Here is a 19,285-nt window from a genome sequence, read left to right on the forward strand (position 1 = left end):
TGGCTCAAGCCTGTAATCCCAGCACTTTGGGAGGCCGAGACGGGCGGATCACGAGGTCAGGAGATCGAGACCATCCTGGCTAACACGGTGAAACCCCGTCTCTACTAAAAAATACAAAAAAAAACTAGCCGGGCGAAGTGGCGGGTGCCTGTAGTCCCAGCTACTCGGGAGGCTGAGGCAGGAGAATGGCGTGAACCCGAGAGGAGGAGCTTGCAGTGAGCTGAGATCCGGCCACTGCACTCCAGCCTGGGTGACAGAGCAAGACTCCATCTCAAAAAAAAAAAATACTTGCATGTCTACAATATGCATTTTTCTTTTCTAGGACTTTTTTTTTTTTTTTTAAACCATTTAGAGGTGTACTGTGTGTCTATCCAAGTTCAAAAGCAGGAAATGGGAGTCTTCTCAAATATACTTACTTTTAACATAATGTCTAAAGTAGTGCCATCACCATGCTTTAAAACAGTCAGATAGACCTACAAGAGAATACAGGGACAAAAAATAATTCATTTGATTAAATATACCTTGTTTCAAGTATTCTAATACTAAGAAAAGACAGAAAGCCAGTAAACAATATTGTAAATGTTGGCCGGCTGTGGTGACTCGCGCCTGTAATCCCTGCACTTTGGGAGGCCGAGGCAGGCGGATCACCTGAGGTCAGCAGTTCGAGGACAGCCTGGCCAACATGGCGAAACCCTGTCTGTACTAAAAATACAAAAATCAGCTGGGCATGGTAGCAGGCGCCTGTACTCCCAGGTACTCAGGAGGCTGAGGCAGGGAGAACTGCTTGAACCCAGGAGGTGGAGGCTGCAGTGAGCCGAGATCGTGCCACTGCACTCCAGCCTGGGTAACAGAGTGAGACTCCGTCTCAAAAAAAAAAAAGTAAATATTATAAATGTGGATATTACACACGAACTGTAGTTAAGGAGCTAGCAGTGCCTGTCAGCAACCACAAAGGTAAATGGCATGTTGTACCAGCAGAGCACAGCAGCTATCATGGGTATGTGCACAGCTAATCACATTTCAGCACTGCAATGCTGACTGAGAAACGTGAAACAAATAAGAAGATGGCTATAAACCACTTAGATGGTATATATTAAAATAGAGTTAGATGTGGTTTGTGGGTCAGTTCTTAGGTCAATTTTGGCACTTAAAAAAAGTTCCAAGCCGGGCATAGTGGCTCACACCTGTAATCCCAGCACTTTGGGAGGCCAAGGCAGGTGGATCACCTGAGGTCAGGAGTTCGAGACCAGCCTGGCCAACATGGTGAAACCCTGTCTCTAGTGAAAATACAAAAATTAGCCGGCTGTGGTGGCAGGTGCCTATAATCCCAATTAGCCAGGAGGCTGAGGCAAAAGAATCACTGGAACTGAGGGGACAGAGGCTGCAGTGAGCCAAGTAGCCACTGCACTCCAGCCTAGGCGACAGAGCAAGACTCCCATCTCAAAAAAAAAAAAAAAAAGTTCCATGCTTCACAAAATGATGTAGTTACCTATAAGTTAAGGGAATTTATCATGAAAACCTACAGGACTCCTCAGATCAGCGGAGAGAATCTGTTTTCCTTCCACGTGGTCCTTAAACCGACGACGGGCTTCTTCTAACGTTGCTTTATGTCCTGCTTTTCCTAGTTTTCCCAGAACCAAGCCCCTCAGGAGTGCATCTAGATGACCTGATTTGAGAGGTAAAAGAAACATAAGACTACTTAAAAAGCCTATTTTTATAAATTTGTCATCTGGATATCTTATAATTGTGCTATACCAACTCTATGGTCTTGAACAAACACACTCAATTAACTTAATACCTGAGAGAATACTTGTTTTACGTTTATCAAATCGTAAGAGTGATATGCTAAACAGACTAGACAAGCAAAGAAAGTTGCTGACTTTCTCTGCAGTCACAAATGCCAACTATCTGAATTTACTAAATGTTTACTCAGTCTAGTTAACTACTCTGCTAAGGATTATGTGTGAAAAGGACAGGCTTACATCATGTAGTTTTGACCTAAGGTTCAAAGAAAGATCACATATGGTACTAGTATGTTCTATGTATAATAAATTGAAATCTTAGATTTTAAAAATGAAAATCTGATGGGTCCATTCCTCCAAGACACACAAATAGCCAATAAGCACATAAAAAGATGTTTAACATCATTAGTCGTTAGGAAAATGCAAATCAAAACCACAATGAGATACCAATTCATACCCACTATGATGGCTATAATAAAAAAGATAATACCAAGTTTTGGCAAGGATGTGGAGAAATTGGAACCCTCAAACACTGCTGGTGGGAACACAATATGGTATAGCCACTTAGAAAATCAGTCTGGCAGTCCCTCAAAAGGTTAAACATACAGTTATGGTCAGGCACAGTAGCTCATGCCTATAATCTGAGCATTTCTGGATGCCAAGGCAAGAGGATCACTTGAGCCTAGGAGTTCAAGACCAGCCTGAGCAACACAGCAAGACCGTTTCTACAAAAAACTTAATAATTAACCAAGCATGGTGGCATGTGTCTGTAGGCCTAGTTACACAGGAGGCTGGGGAGGGAGGATCGCTTGACTCCAAGAGGCTGAGGCTGCAAGGAGGTTGAAGCTGCAGTGAGCTATGATCACACTACTGTACTCCAGCCTGGGCACAGAGCAAGACCTTGTCTCTTTTTTCTTTTTTTTTGAGATGCAGTCTCACTCTGTTGCCCAAGCTGGAGTGCAGTGGCATGATCTCAGCTCACTGCAGCCTCCACCTCCCAGGTTCAAGCAATTCTCCAGCTCAGTCTCCCGAGTAGCTGGGAATACAGGGGTGTGCCACCACGCCTGGCTAATTTTTTGCATTTTTAGTAGAGACAGGGTTTTGCCATGTTGGCCAGGCTGGTCTCGAACTCCTGACCTCAGGTGATCCACCCAAGTTGGCCTCCCAAAGTGTTGGGATTACAGGCGTGAGTCACTGCCACCCAGCCGATCGTCTCTTAAAAAAAAACAAAAGGACGGCCGGGTGCGGTGGCTCAAGCCTGTAATCCCAGCACTTTGGGAGGCCGAGACGGGCGGATCACGAGGTCAGGAGATCGAGACCATCCTGGCTAACACAATGAAACCCCGTCTCCACTAAAAATACAAAAAAATTAGCCGGGCGTGGTGGCGGCGCCTGTAGTCCCAGCTACTCGGGAGGCTGAGGCAGGACAATGGCGGGAACCCGGGAGGCGGAGCTTGCAGTGAGCCGAGATCCCGCCACTGCACTCCAGCCTGGGCGACAGAGCGAGACTCCGCCTCAAAAAAAACAAAAACAAAAATAAAACAAAAGGAAAGACGAGTGGTGGCTCACGCCTGTAATCTTAGCACTTTAGGAGGCTGAGGCAGGTGGAACATGAAGTCAGGAGATCGAGACCATCCTGACCAACATGGTGAAACCCCGTCTCTACTAAAATACAAAAAATTAGGTGTAGTGGCACGGACCTGTAGTCCCAGCTACTTGGAAGGCTGAGGCAGGGGAATCACTTGAACCCGGGAGGTGGAGGTTGCACTGAGCTGAAATCATGCCCACAGCACTCCAGCCTGGAGACAGAGTGAGACTCCATCTCAAAAACAAAACAAAACAAAATAAAACAGTCATCATATGACTCAGCAATTTTGCTCTTAGATATATATCGAAAATAAATGAAAGCATACGTCTACACAAAAACTTGTATACAAATGTGAATAGAATTCATAATAGCCGAAAAGTGGAACCAGTCCAAATGTCCATCAGTTAGTGGATAAATAAAATGTGCTATGTATCTACACAGTGGAATATTGTTCATTTGTAAAAAGGAATGAAAGAGGCTGGATGTGGTGGCTCCCGCCTGTAATCCCAGCACTTTGGGAGGCTAAAGCGGGCGGATCACCTGAGGTCAGGAGTTCAAGACCAGCCTGGCCAACATGGTGAAACCCCATCTCTACTTAAAATACAAAAATTAGCTAGGCGTGGTGATGCAAGCCCGCAATCCCAGCTACTCGGGAGCCTAAGGCAGGAGAATCTCTTGAGCCCAGGAAGTGGAGGTTGCAGTGAGCCGAGATCGCGCCACTGCACTCCAGCCTGGGCGATAGAGCGAGACTCTGTCTCTGAAAAAAAAAAAAAATAATGAAAGGTCTGGGCATGGTGGCTCACACCTGTAATCCCAGCACTTCAGGAGGCCAAGGCAGGCAGATAACGAGGTCAAGAGATAGAGACCATCCTGGCCAACATGGTGAAACCCCATCTCTACTAATAATGCAAAAATTAGCTGGGTGTGGTGGTGCACACCTGTAGTCCCAGCTACTGGGGAGGCTGAGGCAGAAGAATTGCTTAAACCTGGGAAGCGGAGGTTGCAGTGAGCCGAGATCGCACCACTGCACTCCAGCCTGGCAACAAAGCAAGACTCCCTTACAAAAAAAAAAAAAAAAGGAATGAAGGACTGATACATGCTACAACACAGATGAACCTTGAAAATATTATGCTAAGTGAAAGAAGCAGATATAAAAGGCCAAGTATTTTATGATTCTATCTATATGAAATGTTCAGAATAGGTAAACCCATGAAATATAAAGTAAATTTGTGTTTGCCAGGAAATGGAGAGTGACTGCCGGTGGATACAAGGCTTTTTTTTGGTGGAGGGGGAGGGACTGAGAGTGGGGAAGGTGAAGAAATTGTTCTGGAAATATGGAGGTGATAGTTGCACAATCTTGTGAACATACTAACAAATACTGAATTGTATACTTTAAAAGGGTGAATTTTATGGTATGTGAATTATATCTCAAAAAAAGTTAACACCCAGGCAATAAATGATTGAGAAAAAAAAAACAACAGTTAACGACACACAAATCTGATGAATTGCAGCGGTACAATGGATAAATAAAATGTAGTATATTCATATGATGAAATACTACTTAGCAATAAAAAGCAATGAACAACCTGGATATATCTCAGAAACATTATGCTGAGTGAGAGAGGTAGGTTTAAGAACAGAACACACATTATATGATTCTATGTATATAAAATAGAAGAGATAAATATTAATGTAGGTGAAAGAAATCAGAATGGCATGTGCCTGTGTGGGGTGGGCAGGGGAGGCTCAAGTAGTAGGGACCAATTAGGAAGGAGCCTCAAGCAGCTTTCTGGGGGATGGAAATGTGGTATGTGTTTGCCGAAAGTCACGGAACTGTAACATTTAGATTATGCATTTTGCTATATTTAAATCATAATTTAACCAAAAATAATTTTAAGAAAACCATCAGAGATCAATAGATAACTACACATTATTGTGATGATTCTTACAAGAAGTAATTTATAATTCTGGCAGCTAGGAAATTGAAGGCATTCTCCCTATATTGTAAAGATGGTTTTGAAATCAAAAAGTGTCACATTATCATCATGAAAGAAAAGTGCAACACCCATTAATTTACCTGCATCTGTGTCCATGTACTCCTATCTTGTCACTATTCATCTGTGCTCCTATCTAAAACCAACTCCTTAACTTCAGCACTGGATCTCAACTCCTCTTGATTATTCAGCTATCACTACAGCAATAACCCCTCTCTCTCACAACATGAATTTTTCCATTACTACTGCATTATGTTCAAATAGTTGCAGAAAAATGTAGTATAAAATCTCCCAACTTAAAAATTCCTTCCTTTACCCCACCTCTCTCTCGCCTACCCCTTTTCTCTGATCTTCTCAGCAAAACTCCTTTAAAAAGTTGTCTAAGTGTGTTGTCTCCATTTCCTCTCCTTCCATTCTAAAGAACCTGCTGCAAAAGTGGAGAATTCATTATTGTTCCCCACTACTACACAAAAATTGTTAAATGTAATACTGAATTAGGCTTCATCATTCTATTTGATTTAGTGTAGTAGCATCTGACACAGCTGATCACATTCCCTCTGCCTTCATCTACTGTTTCTTTTCATCTACTGTTTATTTAAATTCTGGGATACCCCTTCTCTCTCCTGGCTCTCCTACTTCTACCTTACTGGCCAGTCTGTCTCTTTTGCTGATTCTTCCTCTTCTACACAATCTCTAAATCCTGAACTCAGACCTCTTTTTTTCCACTTATACTCAGTCACTGGTTGATCTCACCCAGTTTTGTTTTGGTTTTTAAAGACATGAGGTTGCCCATGCTGGGCTTGAACTCCAGGACTCAAGCAATTCTCCTGTCTCAGCCTCCTGAGTAGCTGGGACTACAGGCGTGAGCCACCACGCCCAGTTAATTTTGTATTTTCAGTAGAGATGGGGTTTCACCATGTTGGCCAGGCTTGTCTCAAACTCCTGACTTCAGGTGTTCCACTCCCCTCAGCCTCCCGAAGTGCTGGGATTACAGGTGTGAGCTACCACGCCTGGCCCTTGATTCCCTTTTACACCCAAATATGCTTCCATGCCAGGCACAGTGGCTCATGGCTGCAATCCCAGCACTTTGGGATGCTGAGGCAGGAGAATTTCTGGAGTCCAGGAGTTCAAGACCAGCCTAGGCAACACAGTGAAATCCCATCGCTACAAAAAAAAAAAAAACAAAAACATAGCTGGGTATGGTGCATGCCTGTAGTCCCAAATACTCAAGAGGCTGAGGCAGCAGAATAGCTTGAACCCAGTAGTTTGAGGCTGCAGTGAGCTATGACCGCACCACTGCACTCCAGCCTGGGCAACACAGCGAGACTTTGTATCTTTAAAAGAAAAAAATGAAGCCGGGCGCGGTGGCTCACACCTGTAATCCCAGCACTTTGGGAGGCTGAGACAGGCGGATCACGAGGTCAGGAGATCGAGACCATCCTGGCGAACACAGTGAAACCCCATCTCTACTAAAAATACAAAAAATTAGCCGGGCGCGGTGGCGGGCGCCTGTAGTCCAGCTACTCAGGAGGCTGAGGCAGGAGAATGGCGTGAACCTGGGAGGCGGAGCTTGCAGTGAGCAGAGATCGAGCCACTGCACTCCAGCCTGGGGCACAGAGCGAGACTCTGTCTCAAAAAAAAAAAAAAGAAAAAAATGTTTCTACGGCAGTCTTCCCTATCCCTATACACGGCAACTTCATTCTTCCAGTTCTGCAGGCCAGAATTTGATGACACTTCTCTTTCTTTCCACCACACAGTCCATCCTTCACCAACAGTTTCAGTTCCACCTTCAAAATATACAGAGACTTTACCACCTTTAAGTTCTAGTTGCAACCAGCATCTCAAATGGATTGCTAAAATAGCCTTCTGAATGGTCTCCCTGCCTCCTCTCGTCTTCTTTTAGTCTGTTCTTCAGAAAGCCGAGTAAATCAAATCAAGTTCCCCTGCCCAAAACTCCCTAATTAGCATGTCATATCACTCAATGTTAAAGTCAAAAAACTTCTCACTGTAGCAAACAGGTTCTATAGGATCAGAAAGGTCTCCCATTGCCCTCTCCTACTCAATCCTGTCCTGAACTCAGCAGCTTTCTTGTTATTCCTCGAATACCCTAAGCATGCTCCCATCTCAGGCCTTTGTACTTGCTGTTTCCTCTGTCTGAACCACTTTTCTTCTAGGTATCCTCATAACTCTGTCCTTCATGTCTCAGTTTATGCTCAATATCACCTTATTAGAGACAGTTTCCCCAAACACTTTCTAAAAAACAGTGGCCCAGCACTCCTTATTATCTGACACCTTTATTTTTCTTTTTTTTTTTTTTTGAGACGGAGTCTGGCTCTGTCACCCAGGCTGGAGTGCAGTGGCGCGATCTCGGCTCACTGCAAGCTCCGCCTCCCGGGTTTACGCCATTCTCCTGCCTCAGCCTCCCAAGTAACTGGGACTACAGGCGCCCACCACCTCGCCCAGCTAGTTTTTTGTATTTTTTAGTAGAGACGGGGTTTCACCGTGTTAGCCAGGATGGTCTCGATCTCCTGACCTCGTGATCCGCCCGTCTCGGCCTCCCAAAGTGCTGGGATTACAGGTTTGAGCCACCGCGCCCGGCCAAACACCTTTATTTTTCTTAATGATACTTCCTGCCACCTAGATCTTATACATTTAATTATTTGCTATGTCTCCTATTAGAATGTAAGCCATATAAGGCAATATTTGGGTTGCTGCTGTATCACCAGCTCTTAGAATAGTATATGGCATTTACCAGCTACATAAATATTTGTTGAATCAATGAAGAAAAGACATAGAAGCTGGGACCAGGTATAGTGGCTCACACCTGTAATACAGCACTTTGGGCAGCCGAGACAAGCAGATCGCTTGAGGTCCGGAGTTCAAGACCAGCCTGGCCAACACGATGAAACCTCGTCTCTACTAAAAATACAAAAATTAGCCAGGCGTGGTGGTATGCTACTCGGGAGGCTAAGGCAGGAGAATCGCTTGAACCCAGGAGGCAGAGGTTGCAGTGAGCCAAGATGGCGCCATTGCGTTCCAGCCTGAGTGACAAGAGCGAAACTGTAGCTCAAAAAAAAAAAAAAAAAGACAGAGCTCTAGGTATTGCTACTATTTTTATTACAAAAGACTTCCAGATCAAGACTGATCAGGAGGAAACACCACCTTTAGTTATCAGCAGATGATAAAAAATAATGATATGTAAAACCTTTAAATAATCATTCCCAATATTTCAGTGAGAGCAAAAAGAGTAAATATATACTTACAGAAATAACCACAGAGCAGAGAACACATGTAGAAAGCAAATAATTTCCTTAATTCAAAAAGCTGGCCCCTATGTCTCTCAGCGCCTTTACAAGTTATACATAAAGGTGCCTGGTATTTACGGTAATAATAAATAAAACTTGGGAGGCGGAGGCAGGCAGATCACCTGAGGTCGGGGGTTTGAGACCAGCCTAACCAACATGGTGAAACCTCGTCTCTACTAAAAATACAAAAGTAGCCGAGCGTGGTGGTGCATGCCTGTAATCCCAGCTACTTGGGAGACTGAGGCAGGAGAATCACTTGAACCTAGGAAGCGGAGGTTGCGGTGAGTCGAGATCGCATCATTGCACTACAGCCTAGGCAACAAGAGCAAAACTCCGTCTCAAAAAAATAAAATAAATAAATAAATAAAACAACCTAAAATTCCCTTTAGCTTTTCTTGACTAAAAATAGGCCTTTGGAATTCTGCAAAAGACTTTTATTTCCACCATGTGCACAAATTATATTTAGCAATAAACACACATAACCACTACTGTTTCTATGTTGGTAACCCATGTAACTTCACCAGCAGACTTAAAAGACTCAAGTCTTAATTTCTGGCTTGCTGAATATATATAGTAACATCCAGTAGATATAAAGATGATATTAATTATATTGTTAACCACATAAAAAAGTACCAACTTCTGCCTAATTCTTTCTCCATTTAGTATATGCATTACCTTCTCCAGGTTTGGGGTCCCAGCCCAGTCTCTCCCCTATAGGTGAAAAGACATCTTTCACAAACTCCTGGATTTCCTCATAGAAGTCTGTGTGGGACAAGAGAGTTGAGAGAATCCCCAGGTTACAGCTCAGGTCGCTCCATACAGTATAATTGGGCTCATTCACAAAAGCCTCCATGACTTTTAGAACCTCTACAGTGCTAATGATTCCAGCTCGAGCCTGGGATAGGAAAAAACATAAATTAACCTAGTCTTCAAACAAAACCAAAAAACATAAGCATGCATTTTTGGCATTAACTACTGCTAGCAATTTCTTTGGTTTAAGGAAATGGGACTGTATAAGTTCAGACACTGTTAGAATAAAAATCCTATTCAGACAACATTCCTTCTTTACTCTTTTGTTATTTTTTCTTTTTTTTTTTTTTTTTACAGAAATATTAGAATGAATCATTTGCTATTTATACAAGAACTACTTTAAAAAATTAAACTAAAAGTCCCATCAATTTGAGAACAACAACAAACCAGTTAACTTCTATTTCTACTCAGTTTCTGGGGACTTGGTTTTGTTACTGTTTTGAAATTTTTCATACTTTCAGAAAAACCGCAAAAATAGTTTGAGCTTTAGTTTTTGACATTCTTTCAAAGCTGGACCTGCAAACTGTGTCAACTTAAGCCTCTCCTTTACTCATTTCTAAAAGAACATAAACTAGAAGGCACTACAAATTCAAAGTCCTTTCAGAACTAAGAGTTAGGAAAAAGAACTTCTGTGACAGCAGCCAGCTGCACAAACAGCTCACTCTCCTGGGACAGGTCTCTCTCGGCAATTAGATCAGCAGATGTGAGGTTTTGTGCATCAATGCTAATCTGTGTTTACACAAAGGCGGAATCCAAAACCAATGACTGCAGAGGGGAGGGAAAATTTCCAGTCCAACTTAAAGGAATACTAGGAGGAATATGACAATTTTATCATAAAGACATCTGGAAATTACCTAACCTATGCTGAAGTCATAAAGAAAATAATAATAATTGCTGCTTTAAATCCTTTCTGGAAGAAAGCCAAATATAATTCTAAAGCTAATGGGATACAATTTGAAATAAGAACACAATGTTTAAAAATTCTAGTTTTCCCAGCAAAGTACAACCACTATTTAGAAAAACATAAAATCACTCTGACTTAATTATTTTAAAAACCTATCAGTAGGGTCATTTCTTCAAGGCTCATATTTATTTCTACTGAAAAGCAAGGAATTTTTGCCTTACAAAGGATAGTTTAAGAGTTTCAGAAAGCTGGCTCAGGAGTAGTGAAATGGGATTTAAATTATATAGCCTCAATCTTGTCATATTAAAAATCAGTCATTTGCTCTAGTCCCAAAGGTGTTTTTAACCTTCATGAAGACCCATATTCTTCTAATTATGTTTCAGACACTCCAGGAAAAACAAAATCTTTTAATCAGCAAAATCCATCATATTACTTAAGTCACAGATGCTTACCAAGGAGAAGAGGTCATTCTGTAATCCAAGTCGATCCACAGGGGGCAGAGAAAGGTCACGAATGCCTGGTAATAAACTTTCCAGCATGGCAGAGCTGTACTGGGTCCGATAAAACCCAACTGTTCCTAAGTTTAACTGCAAAGATATCCAGTAAGTACTATTAAACAGCTCCATTAATTTTTTAAATCAACCTTTTGTATGTTTACAAGGAGTTCTGGTTTTAGATATATATGGATGAAAAACAATTAAGACCATCTATGCCAACTAATGAATTAAAACAAGACAACACATCAAGAAAGAATGAATACGCAGACAAAAGAAAAGGGAAACTTGAAATTGTGGGGGCCAAAGTGAGAGACAGTAGAAAGAACATGGAAGGGACAAAATAATGTGGGTAAGTTTCTATTTCTAACCTCAATTTTAGGTTTACAGAAAATACTTAATATATATGAAAACACTTGGACAGTAGAATCTCTAAAAAAGCTTAGCCCTTTACAAACACTGATCTTATAAGCACAGAGACTGAACAGAATAACAATTTTCAGATCCCAATTTTAAAGAATTACATGGACCTAAAAGGCAATTTCATAAGATTTTTGGCGTGAGGTAATTACTGACTGCATTATTCTTTTATTATTATTTTTTTTGAGATGGAGTCTTGCTCTGTTACCCCGGCTGGAGGGGAGTGGCGTGATCTCAGCTTACTGAAACTTCCACCTCCCAGGTTCAAGTGATTTTCCTGCCTCAGCCTCCCAAGCAGCTGGGATCACAGGCACCCACCACCCACCACACCCAGCTAATTTTATATTTTTAGGAGAGACAGGGTTTCACCATGTTGGCCAGGCTGGTCTTGAACTCCTGACCTCAGGTGATTCATCGCACCTCAGCCTCCCTGGGATTACAGGCATGAGCCACTGCGCCTGGCAACTGCATTATTTTCTATAGGCTATTTACCAATAGCCAAAAAATATTTTTGAGAACATTTGTATTCAAAATAGTTTAATGGTAAAACAGTAAGATAAAAATATTTTACTATTTATATGTAAATATTTTAAAAACCACCCCTACAATTTTAATGCAACTATCACTTGATCGATTCCCTTTATTTAACTTAATCAAAATTGTAGTGTACATAACTTTTTTCTCATTTATAAGAAATTTTTCATATTGCTACAACATAATCTTCCAGATTATAATTTCAAATGGTAATATTCCAGTGAGTGTATTTTAAATATATATTTTAAAAAGTAAAACAATGCCAGGCATGGTGGCTCATGACTATAATCCTAGCTACTCTGGAGCCTGAAGTGGGAGGATCACATGAGCCTAAGAGTTTGAATCTTGCAATATAGTGACACCCCCAACTCAAAAAGAAAAAAAAAGTTGATAAACAGAAAAATGGCTTCTTTTTTTGGGGGTGGGGGCGGGAATGGAGTCTCGCCCTGTCATCCAGGCTGGAGTGCAATGGTGCGATCTCGGCTTACTGTAACCTCCGCCTCCTGGGTTCAAGTGATTCTCCTGCCTCAGCCTCCTGACTAGCTGGGATTACAGGCACACGCCATCACAACTAGCTAATTTTTTTCCGTATCTTTAGTAGAGACAGGGTTTCACTATGTTGGTCAGGCTGGTCTCAAATTCCTGACCTTGTGATGCCTGCCTCAGCCTCCCAAAGTGCGATTACAGGCATGAGCCACTGCACCTGGCCGGCTTTTTTTTCAAAAAAGCACAAATGTCTGATACAATGTGTAATTCCTATTAGGAACATATAATTAAGAGTTTGTAGTAAATACTTTCATTATGAAAGGTAGAGTACAGAATAATGAAAAATAATTCTTACCTATTGGTATTTCTGTGAAATGATTTTGAAATACCAGCTAGGGAATTTTACATTTCAGTGACACAAACCGATTATTATATATGTCTGCTCTCACTGGATTATAGTACTACACATATGGTGACAACACATCATTGAAGTTAACCTTTCATTATAATGGCAGGAGAGTTTGAAGGTGTGAGACTACAAATATTTTGGTTCATATAACCTTACATTCCATCTACTTTTTTTTTTTTTTCTCCTCTTAGTCCTATGCCTTTGGATCTGCTTCTCTACCACTACCTTCCCTAACATCTGACAAATGTCTGGACAATACTATTTGAAAATTCATCCTAGGCCGGGCGCGGTGGCTCAAGCCTGTAATCCCAGCACTTTGGGAGGCCGAGACGGGCGGATCACGAGGTCAGGAGATCGAGACCATCCTGGCTAACTCGGTGAAACCCCGTCTCTACTAAAAAATACAAAAAACTAGCCGGGCGAGGTGGTGGGCGCCTGTAGTCCCAGCTACTCGGGAGGCTGAGGCAGGAGAATGGCGTAAACCCGGGAGGCAGAGCTTGCAGTGAGCTGAGATCGTGCTACTGCACTCCAGCCTGGGCGACAGAGCAAGACTCCGTCTCAAAAAAAAAAAAAAAAAAAAAAAAAAAAATTCATCCTAAATTTCACAAAGGAAAGCTTAGGTTTTTTTTTTTTTTTTCTTTGAAACTACTAACCTGAAGCAGAATTTAAAGCCAGTCATAAGATGTATACATTAAGTGAGAGAAATCTGTTTAGGTAAGATTCTGAACTCACCTTCACCCATTGGTCTGGTTTGACATTTTTCAAAACCACATTCATCTCTGGCTTGTCCATTAGAATTTTTAGTTTGGCCTGGTTGGGGTCTTCACTAGTAGAGATTGTGATAGGGACCATCCACTGGGGACAATCTTCACCTAAGCAAGAGAAGAACAAATAAATTTTGCACTGGGACAAACAGAAGGTAAGGTGGAGAGAGGAGTGGTGTTGTTCTAACCAGGAGCCTAAGCCTAACTGTTAAGTCAGTAGTTCATTCTTAGTGGTACATGAACTCTTCCAGATAACCTGAATAGTATCAGTGCAAAGGAAGGGATAATCTACTAACAAAATCACAACATGTTGTCTAAAAAAAGAAAGCAGTTAACTCACTTGAAGAATCACAAATGCAATGACTTAAACTTCATTATCATTTTCCCCTTACAGAGCAAAGACAGCAATTTTACTGTTAAATTGTGAGGAGGTGAAGGCTCTCACATAGCATTTATTACTATATATGCATATGTATTTTTTTTTTTTTAGAGATAGAGTTTTGCTCTGTCACCCAGGCTGCAGTGCGGTGGCGTGATCTCAGCTCACTGCAACCTCCACCTCCCGGGTTCAAGAGGTTCTTGTGCCTCAGTCTCCTGAGTAGCTGGGACTACAGGTACGTGCCACCATGCCCAAAAACATACAATTTTTTTTTTTGTACTTTATTAGTAGAGATGGGGTTTTGCCATGTTGGCCAGGCTGGCCTCGAACTCCTGGCCTCAAGGGATCCACCCACCTCAGCCTCCCAAAGTGCTGGGATTACAGGTGTAAGCCACTATGCCCAGCCTTCATATATCATTTAAAAACAAATTCTAAGGTGTAGGCCTTAACAGGTATACACACTGCTGAAATATCAAAGGGTTGATTTTTATTGTTGTGATAGACAGGATACATCCTGGGAGCTGTAATGTTCCATCACAGAGGACTCATATCTAAAAGCCAAAGCTTTTGTAAGGCAGAAACACTGTCTTATATATCAGACAGCAAAACAGACTTGGCATTAAGATGCCAAACAAAAAAGAGTCCTTGCCCAGTACCTTAATGGAAATGGAGCTACTTTAATAAATGACATAGCTTTATGCTATCAGGTTAAACCACAAAGTAAAATTTCTCCAATATTGGGATACTGCAAGTTTTAATGTTGCCTCTATTGGTCACAGAGTATTAGAAAAACCTGTCAGTACTACAATGTAGATTATAGGTAAGAGGCAGAAAATGACAACTGTAACATGTACAGATTTATTTGGATAATAAAACTGTCATCTGACTTGTTAGATATTTTTTTTTCCCCCAGATAGGGTCTCGCCCTGTCACCCAGGCTAGAGTACAAGGGCACGATCACGGCTCACTGCAGCCTCAATCTCATGGGCTCAAGCAGTTCTCCAACTCAGGCTCCCAAGTAGCAGGGACTGCAGATGCATGCCACCATGCCAAGCTAATTTTATTTATTTATTTTTTGAGATGAGGTTTTGCCATGTTGCCCGGGCTGGTCTCGATCTCCTGGGCTCAAGCAATCTGCCCACCTTGGCCTCCCAATGTACTGACACTACAGGTGTGAACCACTGTGCCCAGTCTTGTTAGATATATTCATTAAAAGAATAATTCTGTAGACGGGCACAGTGGCTCACGCCTGTAATCCCAACACTTTGGGAGGCTGAGGTGGGCAGATCTCGAAGTCAGGAGTTCAAGACCAGCCTGGCCAACATGGTGAAACCCTGTCTCTACTAAAGATACAAAAAAGTAGCCGATCATGGTGGTGTGTTCCTGTTAATCCCAGCTACTTGGGAGGCTGAGGCAGGAGAATCGCTTAAACGCAGGAGGCGGAGGTTGCAGTGAGCCAAGATTACGCCATTGCACTCCAGCCTGGGCAACAGGGCAAGACTCAGTCTCAAAAAAAAAAAAAAAAAAAAAGTAACTCTAGGCTGGACATGGTGCTCACGCCTGTAATCCCAGCACTTTGGGAGGAAGCTGAGGCAGGCGGATCACCAGAGGTCAGGAGTTCAAGACCAGCCTGGCCAACATGGCGAAACCCTGTCTCTATTAAAAATACAAAAATAAGCCGGGGGGTAATGGCACGCGCCTGTAATCCCAGCTATTCAGGAGGCTGAGGCAGGAGAATGGCTTGAACCTGGGAGGCAGAGGTTGTAGTGAGCCGAGGTTACACCACTGCACTCCAGCCAGGGCAACAAAGCAAGACGCTGTCTCGCCAAAAAAAAAAAATCAGGCCGGGCACAGTGGCTCACGCCTGTAATCTCAACCCTCTGGGAGGCCAAGGCGGGTGGATCACGAGGTCAGAGTTCAAGATCAGCCTGGCCAAGATGGTGAAACCCCGTCTCTACTAAAAATACAAAAATTAGCTGGGCATGGTCATGGGTGCCTATAATCCCAGCTACTCGGGAGGCTGAGGCAGAGAATCGCTTGAACCTGGAAGGCAGAGGTTGCAGTGAGCCGAGATCATGCCACTGCACTCCAGCCTAAAAGATAGAGCGAGACTATGTCTCAAAAAAAAAAAAAAAAAAAGAAAAAGAAAAAACTAATTCTAACTGCTAAGGAAGGTTAAGGGCAGAAGGCCATACGTCTTAACTGAGTTGAATGTATCAGATTTTTAGTGGGTGGAACATGACAAGGCATTGATGATTCTCATATATACCTCCCGTTTGTTGAGAACTGTTGTTTTAAAGGAAGCAAGAAAGATATAGACAAACACTTTACTCCTTGATTTTTTCAACTAATCTCTTAATTTCCTGGGTAAAATTTTATAGGTAAAAAGAATCTAATGACATGTGGAAATATATGAAAATGGTAGTTAAGAGCATAAATTCATGGAGTCCAATTATTTTGAATTCCCACTCTTTACCTTCTTAGATAGGTGACCTTGAGCAATTTAACTAAGCTATGCTGCAGCTTCCTCATCTGTAAAATAGAAATAATGTGGCCTACCTTATAAGGAAGCTGAGAGAGTAAAATAAGAGCCAGTTATAGTATGTAGCACAATGACTGGTATATAATAAATGTAAATAATTACTGGACTTTACTCACTTATTTACTTATTATGCCCAAGCATTAAAAAAAAGAATTACCTACCCCCCCGCCCCACCTACCCCTCACCCCTGACACATACAGTAAAGTCCTCTTTTGGAAGATTAAGGCTAGAGACGTCACTTCCTGGGTATTACTAACTTTCTTCATTCATCATAGCCTCCAATAACACACAGAAACATGGAATTTCAAAAACTAAAAAAGTGACTAAATACTATAAATACCTTGTGAATCTCCTTTTTTATTTCCTAAATTTTTTTCTTATTTCTATTTTGAGACAGGGTCTTACTCTGTCACCCAGGCTGGACTGTAGTGGCACAATCATGGCTCACTGCAGCCTTGAACTCCTGGGCTCCAGTAATCTGCCTCCCTCAGCCTCCCAAATACCTAGGACTACAGGTGTGCACCACTATGCCCAGCTAAGATCTCTCTCTTTTTTTCTTGTTTTTTTGAGACAGAGTTTCACTCTTGTTGCCCAGGCTGGAGCACAATGCCTCAATCTTGACTCACTGCAACCTCCGCCTCCTGGGTTCAAGCGATTCTCCTGCCTCAGCCTCCCGAGTAGCTGGGATTACAGACATGCGCCACCACGCCTGGCTAATTTTGTATTTTTAATAGAGACGGAGTTTCACCATGTTGGCCAGGCTGGTCTTGAACTCCTGACCTCAGATGATCTGCCCACTATGGCCTCCCAAAGTGCTGGGATTACAGGCGTGAGCCACTGTGCCCCGCTTTTTTTTTTTTTAAGAGACAGGGTTTCGCCATTTTGTCCAGCCTGCTCTCAGCCCCTAAATTTATTTTTATTTTTAATTAATTAATTATTTATTTATTTTGAGATGGACTATCACTCTGTTGCCCAGGCTGGAATGCAGTGGCATAATCTCGGCTCACTGCAACCTCCGCCTCCCAGGTTCAAGCGATTCTCCTGCCTCAGCCTCCTGAGTAGCTGGGACTACAGGTGCCTGCCACCACGCCCAGCTGTTTTGTATTTTTAGTAGAGACATAGTTTCACCATGTTGGCCAGGCTGGTCTCGAACCCCTGACCTCTGGCGATCCGCCCGTCTCAGCCTCCCAAAGTGCTGGGATTACAGGCGTAAGCCACCGTGCCCGGCCCTAAATTTCATTTTTTGTTCTAATATCATCATCTTGCTTTTATTTAATTATATTAAAACTTAAAAATTTTCAGCTGGGCACAGTGGCTCACACCTGTAATCCCAGCACTTTGGGAAGCTGAGGTGGGTGGATCACTTCAGGTCAGGAGTTCAAGACCAGCCTGACCAACATGGTGAAACCCTGTCTCTACTAAAACACAAAAATTACCCGGGCGTGATGGCAGACGCCTGTAATCCCAGCTACTAGGGAGGCTGAGGCAGGAGAATTGCTTGAACCCAGGAGGTGGAGGTTGCAGTGAGCCAAGATCACGCCATGGCACTCCAGCCTGGGCGACAGAGTGAGACTCTTTCTCAAAAAAAAAAGAAAAATTTCCTATTAGTTGGAATACTACTGGTATTAGTTAATATCCAAATTTATCAATCATATCCCACTTACAGCCATTTACCTACCAACATATGATCCACCGGCACAGAACTTCTTTTGGGACAACCTCAATAATCTGTCATCTTCTACCTAAAGAAGCAAAACAAAGGCTGTAATAGTACTGACACCATTTGGGGTTTTTGTTTTTGTTTTTGAAGAGGAGGGAGACAACATTTCTGTGACAAATGCTGGAACTAGCACAACCAAATGTCTCATGAGTATACAAAGTACAATTGTGATGAAGACGGTAATACTACAGAGAAAAGTCCAAATAACTAAAACGCCAGAGGCAACAATGGTAAGTACATATGTTTACAAAACACTTCAACAATATGCAGTCATTTGTGTCATTTATTAGTTACCACATCCTGGATTTCAAATAACACAAGATAGGCCGGGCGCGGTGGCTCAAGCCTGTAATCCCAGCACTTTGGGAGGCCGAGACGGGCGGATCACAAGGTCAGGAGATCGAGACCATCCTGGCTAACACGGCGAAACCCCGTCTCTACTAAAAACACAAAAAATTAGCCGGGCGAGGTGGCGGCGCCTGTGGTCCCAGCTACTCGGGAGGCTGAGGCAGGAGAATGGCGTGAACCCGAGAGGCGGAGCTTGCAGTGAGCTGAGATCCGGCCACTGCACTCCAGCCTGGTCGACAGAGCGAGACTCCGTCTCAAAAAAAAAAAAAACAAATAACACAAGATAAAACAGACTTAAGATCACCTAAATCAGGCCGGGCGCGGTGGCTCAAGCCTGTAATCCCAGCACTTTGGGAGGCCGAGACGGGCGGATCACGAGGTCAGGAGATCGAGACCATCCTGGCTAACACAGTGAAACCCCGTCTCTACTAAAAATACAAAAAAAACTTAGCCGGGCGAGGTGGCAGGCGCCTGTAGTCCCAGCTACTCGGGAGGCTGAGGCAGGAGAATGGCGTGAACCCGGGAGGCGGAGCTTGCAGTGAGCTGAGATCCGGCCACTGCACTCCAGCCTGGGTGACAGAGCGAGACTCCGTCTCAAAAAAAAAAAAAAGATCACCTAAATCAAATGTAAAATTGGGCTAATGAGCTACATGGACAAACTTACTACAAGAAATAGAATTGAAAAACTAAGAAAAAATTTAAGTGAGAAAGCAATGGCCACTTTGATGCCATAGGGAAACTATTAATGAACGTTAACACTAGAAACTAATTATATATATAATCAGTTATATATCACACAGATTTCCTTGAAAAAGTTGAAAGCTTTTACATTGATTCAGAATTAGA

At 42.6% G+C, this 19,285-nt stretch overlaps 1 protein-coding gene across 5 annotated transcripts in view; it reads right to left on the reverse strand.

Moving 5' to 3' along the window:
* The window catches only part of NPEPPS (aminopeptidase puromycin sensitive), a 147,015-nt gene that overhangs the window by 9,742 nt on the left and 117,988 nt on the right, over window positions 1-19,285 (reverse strand). For all 5 annotated transcript variants that reach the window (XM_028836414.2, XM_077971334.1, XM_077971336.1 and 2 more), the window contains 6 exons: window positions 18,050-18,113; window positions 13,419-13,558; window positions 10,796-10,930; window positions 9,305-9,524; window positions 1,524-1,666; window positions 417-473 (listed from right to left, as the gene is read on the reverse strand). In XM_028836414.2, coding sequence (XP_028692247.1) covers window positions 417-473; window positions 1,524-1,666; window positions 9,305-9,524; window positions 10,796-10,930; window positions 13,419-13,558; window positions 18,050-18,113 — 759 coding nt within the window. The remainder of the gene's footprint in view (window positions 1-416; window positions 474-1,523; window positions 1,667-9,304; window positions 9,525-10,795; window positions 10,931-13,418; window positions 13,559-18,049; window positions 18,114-19,285) is intronic.

Source organism: Macaca mulatta, chromosome 16 (assembly GCF_049350105.2).
Source record: "Macaca mulatta isolate MMU2019108-1 chromosome 16, T2T-MMU8v2.0, whole genome shotgun sequence".
Lineage (NCBI taxonomy): Eukaryota > Metazoa > Chordata > Mammalia > Primates > Cercopithecidae > Macaca > Macaca mulatta.